This window comes from Prionailurus bengalensis, chromosome E1, assembly GCF_016509475.1.
Source record: "Prionailurus bengalensis isolate Pbe53 chromosome E1, Fcat_Pben_1.1_paternal_pri, whole genome shotgun sequence".
Classification (NCBI taxonomy): Eukaryota; Metazoa; Chordata; class Mammalia; order Carnivora; family Felidae; genus Prionailurus; species Prionailurus bengalensis.
The window spans coordinates 28,945,525-28,961,905 of NC_057347.1; the positions used below are offsets into that span (position 1 = coordinate 28,945,525).

General features: G+C 51.3%; 1 protein-coding gene across 8 annotated transcripts in view; it reads right to left on the bottom strand.

The window, feature by feature from the left end:
- The window catches only part of MSI2 (musashi RNA binding protein 2), a 393,222-nt gene that overhangs the window by 130,622 nt on the left and 246,219 nt on the right, over positions 1 to 16,381 (bottom strand). For all 8 annotated transcript variants that reach the window (XM_043583976.1, XM_043583972.1, XM_043583970.1 and 5 more), the window contains exon 7: positions 12,840 to 12,888. In XM_043583976.1, coding sequence (XP_043439911.1) covers positions 12,840 to 12,888 — 49 coding nt within the window. The remainder of the gene's footprint in view (positions 1 to 12,839; positions 12,889 to 16,381) is intronic.

Genomic DNA, 16,381 nt, shown 5'->3' on the forward strand with positions numbered 1-16,381 from the left:
TGGCAGCCCAAGGAACAGCCTGTGAGGGCAGCCCTGCTAAGGAAACGTGCAGGACGTCAGTGTGGCTGCAGGGAGCATGGTGACGGGTCAAGCTGGACAAGCGGAAAGGGCCGGGCACCAAAGACTGCAGACCAGGGTCAACGGTGTAGGTCTTATCCTAATAGCGACGGGAAGCCGGCAAAGTATTTTCGGTAGGACGGTAACTAGATTCACAACTGGCACAACAGAATGGTAGTTATTCACACTTCCTCCCTCCCCCCACGGATCACTGAGGGCCACTCACCTGAAGGAGACACCGCCTCCTTCCCAGGGCTTACACACCGCAGCACATACCAAGGACGGCCCTCCACCCCACTGCCCAGACACAGGTCAAGGTCAAAGACCTGGTCAGTGGTACCATCTTGGTGAATTTTAAAGCTGGAGGTCCTTGGAGATCATTTGACCCAGGGGGTCCCTGCCCTGACTGCGCATTAGCTTTGTGGTGAACGTTGAAATCTGTGAACGCCAGGGCCCCAACCTCGGGTCTTGCTGAATTGATCTGGAGTGGGCCCCCCGGTATCGGTACAGTTTAAAAGATCCCCAGGTGATTCTAATGTGCAACCAGGGCTGAAAACCGCTGATACAGTCCAAACCTCTGATGTGACTGCAATCATTTATCATATGGGTGTCTGATGCTGGGCTGTTGGATGCCTTAAGTCACCCTGGTCTTCCCAGCCAACCCTGTCTCTAAGTGAGGAAGCCAAAGATAGCCACAGGAGTTAGGCAACTCTTTGGGTTATGAGTAGAATCTAAATTCCAAGTCAAGGAACCTAAGCGGAAGAGGTGAACTTTGGGGAAACTCCCTTCCCTGCGTTACCGTGCAGACTACAACAGCATCGAAACACATCAGCGGCCTTCTACTTAAAGTGATGTTTCTAACGGGCTTCCCGGCCATTGGTGCCCGGTGAACACATAGCGGCTGGGTGTGAGGCAGGAGGGAGCCCAGGGCTGGCAAGAGATACACAAAACAGGGGCCACCGTCGCTTCTGTGTCTATTCTGGGCCCCGAATGGGTGATGTCACCTCCAGCGGCAGTGGAAAGCGGGAGTCATGAATCATCCATGAACCGGCCCAGCCTCCGAGATAATAAATCGGATGTCAGCATTGCGTACTTTGCAGATCTGGTGCGGAGGCGCCGGCTTCGCCTAGGGTGCCGGAACACAGGCACCGGCGCTGGAAATATTCAGAGAAGAAGGATGTGCTTTCAATTATTTCCTGATATCAAGACGGGGTGGCAAGTTGAGGAAGAAATTTTCGAACTTGCAGGGAGCGCTCAAAGGTGTGCAACTTTGATCACTGTAAAATCACGGCCGTTATTTTTCTGTTCCGCCAGGTTCGCCGACCAAACCTGAGGGTTAAGAGAAGCACATCCACGTGGGCGCTCACACTGTTAATTACTGCTGTGCCCAGTGGTGTCCTGGGACCGGGGACCTGTGGGGGTTGCCATCTTGACCCTCAATTGCATTAATTTAGCTCAGAAACTCACTCTAGGATTGAATTTGGCAAATGTTCCTGCCTGGAAGGGTTTCTGAGACAACATAAAGAAATCAAGAAGTCTGTCTGGCAGGTTTTGAAGTTCAGTGTTGTCTCGCTGTGTTTTCTCCAGGATGGAAGCTGGAACAGGTATGTAAGGACGGTGGGGTCTGTGTTGTCTCACATGAGCTCTCCTGATCTCCTTCTCTCTCTCTCTTATTTCCCTAAGCAGCCAAACGGAACGAACCGAGCTGGAAACACCTATGGAACGGCTGTGGTTTGCATTCTTGAGAGCTGGGGGTTCGGACAACCCCTCGGTGTACTGGCATTATCGACAACTCTTCAGTGTATTCCTCGGCTTCTAAAGAAGTGACTGAGCTCTGAAGGCTACTCCGTTAAAATGAAATCTCAGAATTCAAGGGTCTCTACCGAAAAATATATTTAACACCGTAAGGGCATCTGCACGGTGTTTGGTTAACTTCGACCTGGGGAAGCCATGAACTATGTCAGGATTTGGGGGTCGTGTTCTCACGTAAAAGGTCTCTTCTCTGACCAAGCTTTGCTGCGAGAGCGGCATGATGTGACAGGGATGTGCAGAGAGAGGGGCTTGCCCGCTCGCTGCGACGGGAGCCCCAACATCAGGGGCACGCGCCCCACAGAAAGCGCTGCTCTGCCCTCTGCGCGGCCCCCGGGGCCTGCTGGACCAGCCTACTACCAACTGGGGGCGCTGAAAACGACAAAGGGATTCTCTCACACTTCCGGAAGCCAGAAGCGGGAAACCAAGGTGCCTTCCGCAAGCTCAAGAGAAAATCTGTCCCGTGCTGGCCCCCTTAGCTTTGGGCGTGGCCGGCAATCCTCGTCTTCCAGCTCCTCACCCCAGTACTGCCTCCGTGGTCACCTGTCTGTCCTCACACGCCCACCCTCTTAGCATCCCAGTCCTATGGGATGAACCTGAGCCAGCCTGGCCTCATCTTGATTACATCTGCAAAGACCCTATTTCCAAATAAGGTCACATTCTGAGATAAGAGGGGTTAAGGCTTCAATATATCTTTTGAGGCGGGATCCAATTCAACCCACAATACATTCCCCTCTCGGCAAACTTGACAAGCAAACAGCACCCTGGAGTGTTAAACGTTTCCGCCGTTCACCAAGTCTTGGCCTTTATTCCCCAAGCAACCGTAACACTATTACCAGTAAAATAACATGAGCTATTACACTAATAAAGCTAATATAGATATAGTCTCCTAAGCGTTAGATATTTCACACAGATGAATTACCTCACTTAAGACTCCCAAGTCCGTGAGTAATAACATTCCCCATTTAACAGATGAGAAAACTGAGGTTCAGAGAAGCTTAATAACTTGCCCAGGGTCACCCAGCTGATCGGTGGTAGTGTTGGAACTTGAACCCAGTAGTGTGACTTTAGACCTAACCTCTCACCCCTTTGTCACATGACCCAGACACCTCACTACCTTTAACGGGGTACTTGCTGTGACTTTTCAGCTATAGCAACAGGGACACAGAGGAGGAGTCTGCGTTTGCCATATTATGTAAGGTTCCCACGCGTTTATTAATCACGACTTGGTTAGGAAAATGCTTTTAACTTTCTTCTTTAATTAAAACCCGTTTTGAACTTCTGGAATGGAGGGTCGCCCCTTTGACTTCTCTCCCCTCCGGTCTGGGATAAACTCAAGCAAACCATGTTTCTTTCCAGACGGGGAGCAGTCTGGCTATTCTATTAATAGCACATTGTCTGGGAGGACCAGAAACTACTAAGAGAATCCTCATCTATCTATCTGACTCTCTGTTTATGGAAACTAAAAAAGAGGTGACTCAGAGTTGTAAAGAATTTTCGGGTGCATTTAATCAAATTTTGTTCTTTTGGATCAGCTTGGTCCCTCTCCCTGGCAGGAGACAAAACTCTAAAGAGATGGGGCCCACACCCCGTTCAACTAAGCATGAGATGCCACATGTTGTCCCAACCCCATAATTACAACCAAGTTTTAAAATACTGACGCAAATGTCAGGAACAAGGTAGAAGTGACAACAGTTACTGTGTAAGGGAGCTGAGATGAGGTGAATGTTTTTCTTTTGAAAACTCTCCCTCATGTTGTTATATCACTGCATTTACAATTCAAATTGGAATGAGTTTGAAAAGCTTAAACGCTAAAAAAGTAAATGTTTGAATAGGTAATAAATGGACATGGTACAAAAATTCAAAAGGTAAATAAGTATACGATAAAATGTTTTTCCGTATCTTTGTCCCACTGGTCACTTAGTCCTCTTCCTGGAAGCAAACGCTGTTTCTTATTTATGTAAACTTGTATCTGTGAGTATATGCACATGCCCCTAAAACACATTCAGGTGCTAACTATTTATGGCCAGAGACTGTTTCAAGCCCTTTATGCTTATTAACCACTGCAAGACTCAGGCTAACCCGATGTCATCGTTCCTATTTCATAAATGAGGAATCTGAATCCCAAAGAGGGTAAGTGACTTGCCCAAGGTCACACAGCTATTACATCGCAGAGCTCAGATTCAAACACCAACCAGCTGCCTGACTCCAGAGCATGTGCTCTTTTCCTTCCCCTATGTTTATTTATTTTGAGAGAGAGAGAGAGAGAGAGAGAGAGAGAGAGAGAGAGAGAGCAACAGAGGAGGGACAGAGAGAGAGGGAGAGAGAGAGAGAATCCCAAGCAGGCTCCGTGCAGTCAGCCCCAGAGCCTGATGTAGGGCTCAAACTCACAAACCATGAGATCATGACCTGAGCTGAAACCAAGAGTCGGATGCTTAACCAACTGCGCCGCCCTGGGGCCCCCGGAACATGTGCTCTTAACCACTATGCCATTCTAAAGCTCTGTGACCAGTTTTGTGGGTAGCCTTTCAGAAATATTCTACGCATCTGCAAGCGTATGCTTTGTGTGTGGAGGAGAGGGAAAGGTTGTTTTAAAGATCAGGGTCTTAAAGACTCAAACACAGATTGTAGTTTGTTTGCTAAAAGAAGTTAAACCGACAGTCTTCCTTAAGGGGGAGAGTAAAGAAATGGGGTACTCTTATCGTGGGCATGTTATAAGCCAACTCACTTCACTCATTACAGAGCAGGTGTATCACCTCCACAAGTGAGCCAAACGGGGCTCAAAGCTCTTCAGCAACTTACCCGAGAGGACACCTGTGGGGAGCTGGGAGGGCCCGCAAAGCTCGGGTCCCGCAAAGCTCGGGTCCCGCAGTACACCATTGCCCGCACAGAGATGCGGACGGGCTAATGCACATCTGTTGAGCAGCAAAGCTCTGAACAGAAGCCCAAGTCCACAGCTGCACAGCAACGAGGCTCCCCTGGGAAGCTCCAGTCCCCGAGGGAGGTGCCCGCCCAGGGTGCTGGTTCCCGGGCCCCTAGCAGTGCCAGGGCGCTAAGAAAGGGGGTGCTCTTAATCAAGTGGCCGCGCTGGAGGCTCCTTTCCCCTCAGGCCTCCACTCCCTGCCCTCACCGAGATCTTAAAACACGTCGTGAGAGTCAGAGCCTGGGCCTCTATGGGAACAGGGCCCAACAAAAGCCTCATTGTCCCTCTCTACAAAAAAAACCGTTTCTGGGTCAGTGAAGTTGCTGACCCTGGGCCCACTCCCTTTCTGCTTCCGTGGGGCCGCAGCCAGGAGGGAGGCAGGAAGACCTATTAGCTCACCACCGTTTCGGTGCCAGGGCTTTTATTCCAAAGGAAAGAAGTTTAAGATTTATACTTCAGCTCCAGAAAATGCAGGGCACCCAGGGTGCCAAATTCCCCCGGCTATGCAGGCTCCCTCTTGCGCTGGGCGCCCCTGTCCCCCGGCCCTGTTGCTAGGGAGTTGAGAGCTTTGTATTCCTCCGCGTCTACAAAGAAAAGCAGGTGAACAGAAACCCAGCTACTGTGTTGATTAATATCTCAAGAGACAGTGCCGGCATGGGCGCTTCCGGAATTTAGTTAGCTCGGGGGAAAAAAAAATTAAAGCGCTCCCCTTGCTTCCTGTCAGAAATAAAATTAAGGTCTCAGATCGATGTTGCCAGGGCTGGGGTAATACGGGAATCTTTAACGGCCTCCTCTCTACATGTTTTCAAACGCACATTCCCCTTCAACCCTGCCCTTTTAATTGGTTATTTGCGAGGTCATGTTTGCACCAATTTCTCGGGAAGGCTAATGGTGTTTATTTAAAGGGAAAATAAAATGTGCAGACAGCTCTGGGGGCTGGTCTCTGAGAGACGGCTCAGGGTGGGGGCTGCAGCTCTGGACCCCACTCCCCTCTTTCCACCCTCCATTGCTGCACATTCCTGGCAGACCGGAGGAGGTCCCGAGATGCGTCAGGTGACAGGTCAGGCCTTGGGGGAAATGTGCTCTGGGTGGAGGGACAAAGGCGCACTGCCCCCGGGCCAGGCCCCACAAGGGAGCGAGGAGGCTGGGGTACACCCCTGGTGGTGGGCACACACAAGCACGCTCACCCCCCCCTTACGCAGCCCTGCCTTTAGAATGAGCCCAGGCAGGAGCACAGAACCCTGGGTCCTGACCATGTAGGGGAGAGGTACTGGCCGTCCATTTACATCACTGCAGGACCTGGCGGCTCTTCCCCGTTCTAACTAGAGCGTGCCCAACTTCAAGAAGGCACGTGTTTTCCAAAAGAATCTCTCCAAGCACCCAAAGGCAGCAATTAACATCACCGCCAGCCACCCTCGTCCCGCTCCCCATGTCCCTTCTAACCAGGGTGGACCGAAGGAGACTCAGTCATATTGAGTTTCTACCCTATTCTGAACATCTTCTCCTAGACGCCTGGCTTATCAGTAATTTTCCTAAGCAGTTGCCTCACACTTATATGGGCCATTCTGGGGAGAGAAGAGTCTCTGTCACCTGACCCGATGGAGACCCTTTTTACTTGCAGTAAAGAGCCCAAGTGGCACGCATGGTGGCCACATCATCCTAAGACTAGACTGAAAGTTCTGTGCGGCCAAGACCCTTGGTTGGTGTTCGTGGCCTAGAGCAGACCGGCTGCGGGTACAGAATTGGGATCGATACTAATAATGATCAAGCTCCTGGTTTACAGGCTTCCAATAAACCCTTTGATATACCTCAGACTTGGGGTGGGGCGCGATGGGTGCCCAACACCATCGGCAGCTCGCACGGCAGATGAGAGGCAGATGTGAGAGGTGGGGACCCTGCAGAGGCATGACTCCAGCGGGTGGACATCACGTTGGCGTGGGCACCGAGGCCCTCGTGTCACATTGCCAAGTGTCATCACCAGCTGTGATTCCAGGCATCCCTGCCACCCCTCCTACCCCCTCCAACAACCCTCTCCCACCCAGAGGGACTTCTTCCTCCATCCCATAATGTGCCATCTACGGGCTGTAGAGTCCCAACCCCCTTTCCTAAGTAAGGTCAGAATGTTAGACTCTCACTAGGAAAAACACACGCATACATTATCTTTGACACCCTACACCCTCGAAGAAAGCAATGCCTTTTAATTTTTCATTTAGTTTACACCTGTGTGAAGGTCCTTTTAACATCCCCTTCCTCAACTTCGGGAAACAGGCAGCAGTGAACAAATAATTACAGCACGATCCTGAATCATCTTTAGCATCTATAAAACAGTCTGGACGTCAGAGGTCAATTTCAAAAAGTGCGTGTCTGGCAGGTAGTCAGGACATTAAGGGCTGTTTTTCCTCCTTAGAAAGGCATTATCTTCTATCACAGTTTCAGCTACCTCTTACTGGCACCATTTTAATAAATAAACCGATTACGCAAATTACGGAGACCTTCAACTGCAGCCAACCGCTTTTCGGGATGGAGATGCCGTGCAAGCTTCGAGGGAGAGGCGGAGCTCAGCCCCGCAGCCCAGAGAGCTTCTCCCTCTTCTCCCACATGGGGCCCACAACGATGCCCTTCCGGCCTGGCGGCTCCTGATAGGGCACAGACACTCTGGAAAAAGACCCTCCAAGCAGCGGGCCTGTCGTTGATGGTGCTCTCGGAGGGTCACAAAACCGCCTCGGCTGAGGTCAGTGCCGCGGAGCGGCCTGCTGGGGAGCCTGTGAGTTCTCAGAGCTGTTGATCCTCTCCAAAGCCATTAGCATTGCACTTAATGAGCAACCGTTAACAGCGGTGAGGGGAGTCTTCCAGCACACTGAGCTTCATTTTCCTCTCAGTGTATCCGGCCCTTTGCCTCTGGCAACGTTCTGGAGCAAACAGGCCTGCTGGGTAATGGAAGCCGCAGGGAGTGAGAAGGCCTGTCTCCAAGCCTCTCCTCTGTACTCCTTCCCTCTCCAGCTGACCCTCACCAGGCAATCCCATAAGCTTCAAAGACACCCGACTTGTTTTCCACTGGGCCCCCAACCACCCGGCTCTCCCTGATGGGCCAGACATGGTTCAGCCTGGAAGGCTGGGTTCGGAGGGAAGACGAGCAGAGGCCCCCCCTAGAAGGACACTCACGGCGGGGGCTCCCTTCCCCGGCAAGGAGGTGAATGTGAGATGTGTTTCAGCGACCAACATCCCCGCGTTCCTCCGCTTGCTCAAAGGGGGCTGATGACAGTGGGGACAGATCCAAACCACTCCACCCTCCCTCGCTCCCTCCGGCTCACCCCTCAGCCTTGTGCCTCCCAAAGGGCAAATCGGGAAGGACACTGTGCTGTATCTTCCCTCCAGCCCCTCCCCGCCAGCCCCTCTCTGGGATCAATACCTAATGCTGAATTCAAGATCTTATCTGAGTTTTGCAAGGAGAAAGCAACAAACTTTCCCCCAACGATTAAACCCTTTGATGATCAGCCCCATATTTCTCAGACCGCCTCCAAAGGCTTTGAGAGAGCAAATGAAAGGACTCTGCAAAAACTGGAAAGCCACCTTCTTTCTCTCCCCTTGGGCACAAAGAATCTCGTGGAAGGCTTCAGAAGCTCGGCTCCCACCTGGCTGCAGACACCTGCGTGCGGCCGGCCCTCCAACACTCTACATGCCTCGGTTTTCCCACCTGAAATGGAGGTGCGCAGTAGTCCAGCAAGAAGGGCAGGTGGAGAAGGACCAGTAACGAGGAGGTGCTTGAGACTTAAAACCACCAATCTCCCTGCTTTCAACCACTGCCTAGCACCATGCTTGCGAAGCAGCCAAGAGCAAGGACTCCGGGTCAGACAGGCTGGGTTTACGTCCAACTGGGGACTCCGGGCAGCTGGGTTCACCAATGACCGTCGTAAAGATTCAACAGTATGTGCAGGCGCTGTGCTAAGCACGTGGGATATAACTGCTCGGGAAGGGCTGGCGGTTTCTACCAAGAGGGTTAGCATGGCCTGGTCAGCACAGAACCCACTGTACCACCGTGGCGTGTGCTGTCACGGGATACCCAGACCCCCCCTTCAGGATCTGCTGGCAGGACTGCTGGAAGAGGGCCCCCAGCTGTCTGTCTCCTCTAGGATGTCCTCAGGGCAAGCCCAAGGTCACATGTGCTTCCCGGGGTGGGCTGCGTCCTGTGACAGGTCAGCGTATAAAGTCAGCCCTCTCACTGCAGCTGTGCAAGGCCCTAGCTTCAGAATTCCCCGGGGCCTCACAGATCAGCCCCTCCGCTGCCCCTCGAGGGCACTCCTGCGTGCTAATCCCCATCTCCAGGGATGCAGATACAGCCCCTTACCTCCCTCTCCGAGCTAAAACAAGAAGAATGACAAAGGACTTAATCTTGGGCATTCTCTCAGTTAAAAGGCTTAAAAAGCCAGAAAACATACTTCAGGTCCCAGAGCTTGTCCCGGCTCCCCCACCTTCCCGAGGAGGACCCGGAGGTGTCCCGAGAGGTTAGGAAAGGTGCCCTAACTCAGCATCAAGGGAGCAGCAGGAGCCGGAAGGAGGTCTGCTCGAAGGAGAAAGTGGGAGAAGACTCCACACCTCCTGTGGGAGTCACGTGCTGAATGACCTTCTTCCTGCTTCCAGGGGGGAGGACTTACATCCCGGGAGGGCTTGTTGTCTCCTGTCCCCTGGATTCTTTCCCAGGGTGCTAGGGAGGTCCGAGGACAGATGTAAGAGGGGAAGAAACACAGGCTGTCGCTTCTGTGACCAGATGTAACGGAGGGCCACCCTGTCCCTGGGGGAACAAATGGGGGCCAGGGGCAGGGGGGAGCCACTGTGCGGCGGGAAGTGGGAACTCCGCCCCGAGCTCTGGCTCACAGTGGCAAGAGTATTGGGAGAGGGTCCCGTGAGCCCGGCAGACCCGACTCCCGGGACCCCAGGCCCAACCAAACGTGCAGCCTTCCTGGAAGGCAGCAGTCTCAGCTTCAAGGGCCCCAGGCTGCGCAGCGGGGCGGGGTTGGGAGCTGCGAGGGGGGGAAAGGGAAGGTCCCGTGCGTGCTGTGTGGCCACCCACGGGGTGAACAGTGTGGACCTCTTTAAGAGGAGAGCTGGAGGCAGTGCCAGCCCGAGAGGTGTCCTTAACTTCTGCTACTGCAGCACTTTCTTCTTGATAAGATAATGGGAAACAGGAAGCTGAGGAGGTGAAGGTAAGGTTGGGCCAAGGTGGCTGCAGGAGGATTTTGTGTTCTCGGGCTTATCACCTGATTCCAAATGTACATTCCATCAGGGATGTGGGGCCCACTTGTCCCACACGCAGGACTCGTGCCTCTGTTGTGATATGTGCCTTTTTTTTTTTCTTTAATTCTTTCCTCTCCGAAATGCTCTGAACCACTTAAGTATTAACCCAGCTTTAGCACCCAGTTCAAAGAGAAACTCCTCAGCTATTCAGAGGTGCTGGAAAGTGTGTAGGGGCCAAAGCCCTACACAGAAAGAACCCCAGGGAGCAGACTTCTGTACAGGAGGAAGGGGGACGCAGATGTTGGGGCCTCCTTCCCTCCTGCCTTCTCTTTCCCCACCCCGCCAGCGGGGGCCCCCAGGACCGCATCCACTCCGGCTGGCCCCCTGGGTGTGCAGCCACCCACGGCTGGCCCCACGCTCAGAAGGGCTTTGTCCTGGGTTGAATGCTCTGTCACCTTGAAATTCTTAATAACTTTTGAGTAAGAGGCCCCGTCTTTCACCTTGTTCTGGCTCCACGAATTATGCAAAGGGTCCTACATCCACTGCAGGAATCTCACCTCTGGCAGGGCAGAAGGATGCTTGGGCAGGCCCTGCCGTGGCTGGGGTGCACTGAGCATGTGCTCGGGGCTGTGCCCGCCCTTCTTCCTGCCAGTGGCCCCAGGAGTCATGGGAGAGCGATCAATGCCATCCCTGGAGCCGCTCTGAGCAGGGGGCCTTAAAACGGACCTCCCTCCAGCTCGAGACAGGAATGACAGAGGGGCCACCACCCCATCACGGCACCCAGCGCCTGGGAGCAAGGAAAGAGGCTCCACCCACAGCAGGAGGCGTCTGGGTCAGAAATAAGGGAGAATCTTGCCTGGCACTTCCTCAGGGGCCCGGCGCCCGCAGTGTGAACCTGCCTCTGTCTGCTATTAGCCGAGTAACGTAACACGGAGAGTCACCGGCCCTCTCACGTCCCCCAGATGACACATCTCTTTCCCCAGCACAGCTGTGAGGTTTGCACAAGATGATTTACTCTCCTCTCCAACACGGCCTGACCCAGAGCAGGAGCTCAGAAATACCTTTATTCGTGGATATTCAACACTACTGCCTATAGAGGCCACTCAGGAATCTTCCAGGAGCGTGAATTCTAGCACTGAACTCTAGTGCCACATTCAGATGGGCCTCACCCACCCTGAAAGTAAATTAGATGAAAACATTCTTCTTAACACGCCCGTCCCCACATGGAGACCACAGAGAAAGCCAAATCTGAAATCAGCAGTCCTAGAGAGGAGTCCCTGCTCTGACCTTGGGTGGATCCCCTTCCCCCTCTGAGTTTCGGTCACCTCACACACCACACGGAGGTGATGATGGTGAAAACAATCATAATAACCTGCGCACAGGTGATGTGCGTGGCACTCCAGCTCTCCAAACAACCCTATAGGGAAATACTAATATTATCCCCACTTTACAGATGAATAAACTGAGGTAAAGAAGATAAAGAAGTGAAGTGATTTTCCCAAAGTCACGGCGTTGCGGTGGAGATGAGAATACACGATGCCTGTGAAAACAGTGCTCAGATAACCCCCCGTACCTCCCCTAAGGATGATGGTGGAGAATGATCATGAATTGTCCGTCTCCGCACCCCCGGCCTCTTGCTCTCTCGGCCCTCGTGATGCTGAGCAAGGCAGAGGACAAAGCAATCATTCCACACTTGTAAGCTCTTCTTTTCCTCCCTTGCCTCCCCCCCACCCTGCCTCTTCATCCTCCACCCCTCTCCATTCCTTCCCCACATACACCATTGAAGACCCAGTTTTCCACCCGATTTTCTACTTTCCCTTCTGAGGCCGCTGTCAATGGACGCACAGGAAGCCGGACTGCCAGGCACACTGAGGACAGCCCCTCCTTCTCCCACCCTCCTTCCTCCCTTTCACTCAGCCTGCCTGCTCCCAACAGGAGAGACATACAGTCAGCGCTGGGTAACTGCTTCTAATCACAGGTGACAGCAAGAATGTAAACAACACGAGAAACATCTAAATGCAATCCGAGTGGCAAGGAAACACTGCTCACTCCGGCTTCTCTCAAGAACGCTGCTTCCTGCCACCTCCCTTCCGAGGCTCTGCCCATTAACGCCCTGTTCCTAGGAGCCCCAGATACCAGGGGTTTCCGGAGAGCAGGAGAATGGAACGCTAAGCCATAAGCTTGGACTCTACTTCCTCTGGGAGGATTTTCTAGATTCGTCCAATTTTCTGTTTAAAGCAGTGATTTCAACGTGTTCCTTTTTGGGGAACGGGAGGCATGGAGGTCAGAGACCACTTTGAGAATCTGTTCAAAGCTACGCATCGCTTCCCAAGAAAAGCGCAAACATAAAACATTCCGTGTGGCATTTCGGAGGCTCACAGACCCCAAGTTGAGACCCGTTTTCTAGAACATGGATAGGACAATAAGAGCACAGAGGAAAATACGAGGAGGCGCAGTGCCCTCTAAACACTCCAGATGTGCATAGGGCACTGCCAATCCTGCAATCGCAGGTCGAATAAACCTTCTTTTCTGGCTCTTCAGGTTGCCAGTGTGCTTCTAAACCACCTCCTCCAATGTAAATTGAGAACTCAACGGAGTAATTGCTGTGAATAATTTCCACTCGGATCACTTAGTGTTCAGGTCTAGCAAAGACCAAGAGAGCCAGGGTTAGAAAGGTGTGTGGGAACACGGGTTGGGCGTGGCCGATTTTTAACTGTCCGGTATCTGGATTCTGTGCTGTGGTGTCCCTCAATGAATACAGACCTTCAACAGACGGTCAACTGACAGAAAGGAAGACTTCCTCCATGGGGGCTCTTACCTCTGTGCCTGTTGGTCGTCTTATCAAACATCAGCATTGCATCCTCCACCTGCAAAACAAATACAGAATGGGGTCTGCTTTAAGAATTTTAACAACATGTTTGAAATGTCATATATTGGGGGGTAAGGGTGGTTTCCATTATCAAAGCCATAGGTGCCCATTAAAATTTATGTGAAGGGGCGCCTGGGTGGCTCAGTCGGTTGAGCGTCTGACTTCGGCTCAGGTCATGATCTTGTGGTCTGTGAATTTGAGCCCCGCATCGGGCTCTGTGCTGACAGCTCAGAGCCTGGAGCCTGCTTCAGATTCTGTGTCTCCCTCTCTCTCTGCTCCTCCCCTGCTCGCACTTTGTCTCTCTCTCTCTCTCTCTCAAAAATAAACATAAATTTTAAAACATTTAAAAAAAATTACATGAAAACACAAAAAATTAGAAAAAAAAGATCACTGCCTTTCCTATCTTTCTGCCTAGTACAACCACAGTTAACATCTGGTGTATTTCCCTTCAGTTTTTGCCTTTAAAAAAACCTTATGCCTATTTTAATATAGTTTAAATCATACTGTATATGGAATTTTCCCCTAGTTCTTTTTTTAAATATACTATTACAATATTGCAAACACTTCCCAGATTCACACTGTGAATATTATCTGTTTTGTTCCCCAATTTTTTTGATCATGGTAAAATACACATAACATAAAAGTTGCCATCTTAACTGTTTTTATGCACACAGTTCAGTGGTATTAAATGCATTCATAACGTTGAACTATCATCCCCACCATCCATCTCCGGAACTCTTCATTTTGTAAAACTGACACTCTACCCCCATCAAATAATAACTCCCCACCCCCTCGTCCCCCTCGGTCTCCCTCGGCCCCCCGGCAACCACGCTTCTGTCTGCTGTCTCTGACTGTGACTACTCCAAGTACAGAGGTCCCCCCATGTCCAAGGGCATACATTCCAAGACACCCAGTGGATGCCCGGAACTGTGGCCAGTACCCAGCCCAAGATACACCATGTTTTTTCCTGTCCATACACACCTATGATAAAGTTCAATCTATACGTTAGGCACGGTAAAGGATTTAACAATAGTAACTAATAATAACATAGAACAATTACAATATGCTGTAATATAAGTGGCGTGAATGTGGTCTTTCTCTTTCAAAACATCTTATTGTACTGTCACTGATGAAGAGAGAGGATAAGATGCCGCGTGATGAGAGGAAGTGAGATGAATGACGGAGGCATGTGACGTAGCGTTAGGCTGCTACTGACCTTCTGATGATCCATCAGGAGGATCATCAGCTTTAGGACCACAGTTGATTGCGGGTAATGGACACCACGAATAAGGGGGGGGGCTACTATGTTTCATGGAAGTAGAAACACACAGTATATGTCTTTTTGTGACTGGCTTATTCCACTGAGCATAATGTCCTCAAGGTTCAGCCATATTCCATTGTATGTGAATACCACATTTTGCTTATTCATTTGTCCGTCGATGGATGGATACCCGGTCTTAGCTATTGCAAATAGTGCCGCTATAAAACATGAGTGTACAAGTATCTCCTTGAGTCCCTGTTTTCAATTCTTTGGGGTATGTATACCCAGAAATGAAATTGCTAGATCATATGGTAACTTTGTTTTTAATTTTCTGAGGAACTGACATACCGTTTGCCACAGCGGCCGTTCCATTTTACATCCCCGCCAACAGGGCACGAAGGTTCCAACTGCTCCACACCCTGGCCAACACTTGTTATTTTCTGGGAGTTTTTTGATAGTAGTCATCCTGATGGGTGTGAGGTATTATCAGTACGATCTTGACTGCTGCATAATATTTCATGGAGTGAGAAACTATAGCTTACTCAATTAATCCTTCTGTGGATATTTAAATTGTTTCTGGTTATAGACAATGGAAATTTAACATCTTGATTATCATGGGCTGAACTGTGCCCCCTTCCAAACTCTGATGTTGGAGTCGTGACCCCCGGTACCTCAGAATGTGACTGTATTTTGGAGATCGGGTTTTTAAAGAGGTTATGGAGTTAAAATGAGGTCATTAGGGTGGGTCCTGATCCAGTACTGACTGGGGTCCTTATAAGAAGAGGAAATCTGGACACAGGTACAGAGGAAAGCCTACCTGAGGACACAGAGAGAAGAGGGCTGTCTGCAAGCCAAGGAGAGAGGGCGCAGAAGAAACCAAGTCTGCCAAGGCTGGACTTCAGCCTCCAGAAGAGTGAGAAAATACATTTTTGTTGTTTGACCACCCAGTCTGTGGTACTTTGTTGTGGCTGCCCCAGCAGACTAATACCTTTATGCTAGGGCCTTTTCAAAAATATCAAAGAGAAGAAAACACCAAAGGCATCCTCTGTCTCTCTTCCTATCCCTCCCTCAGTCTTTCCAGGCATCCTGCGACCCTTTTGGATATTTCCAGCAATAAGATTTCAGGAGCCACACTCCATTCCCATGTGGATCTCAAGAAAGTCACCCTCACTGAACCAGATTTGGCTTTTGAATTCCACTCCTTGTACTTATGATCCAATTCTTTATTCTTCCACAAAATGCACATCTTTAGTACAGGTGCGGTCCTAGCCGACCAGCTACTCACCTGGGGACTGTACCTGCTTTGGCCAGGTAAGCAGCCTGGTCTCCTCATTCATTTTGTGCCCACGATTGGCACTAAAACTACAACCCAACCCATGTGGTCCTGGGCAAAGCCCTAGCCAAAGGGCTCTGCGCTTGGGGCAATGTCGGCATGTGTGTGGTTGGGAAGGACTGAGCACTGCTCACTGGAGCTCAAAGGCTCACAAATGAGTTTGGGGGCCAGAGCTAAGCCAACCGAGAAAGGGAATCGCAGGCCATTCATTCGTCACTCCTCCCAGACTACAATCTCTGATGGAGGGGAAGACACTGGGCAAAGCAATAAAACCAGGCTTAAAATGCTGCCTCCAGACAAATCAAATCTCTTTTTCCAGATGCTATCAAATAGAATGGGGGGGGGGGCGGGAAGCAGAGTCAAGGTAAGAATGGAAGAGGGGGTAGGCCAGCCAGACATAACCCTCGAAGGGACTGGCCTAGCTTGAAAATCCCTTCCGGAGTCAGCCCCCCCCACTTTGTTGCTAAGCAACCGAGTCTGAACAAACAGGCTCCTGGGGCCTTCCCCTTCTGGTCCCCGTTTTCAAAGTCAGTTACTGGGAGGACAATGGCCTTGCACGGTGACTGCCGTGCCAGCAAGGAGCTACTCTGTCTCCACCGGGCACCAGGCCGAGGGGGGTAAGCGATGCTAGGCTGGAGATGGGGTGCCTTCACCAGACCCCTCCGCTGCCGGGCAGACTTGATGGCCCCCCAGGCACCTGCTGAGGCCACACACACCACAGCCGTCTGCCTCCGTGCACCACTCAAGCAAAACCACCAGAAGATCAACTGGTTTGTTTGTACACAGAGCAGTCACACTTGAGCATATGGTATTGCAGATTCAGACCCCAGGGCCTCGGTAAGAATTCCAATGCCTGGGGTGCGGGTGGGTGGGGGGTGATGCCTGCTGGGTGTCGTG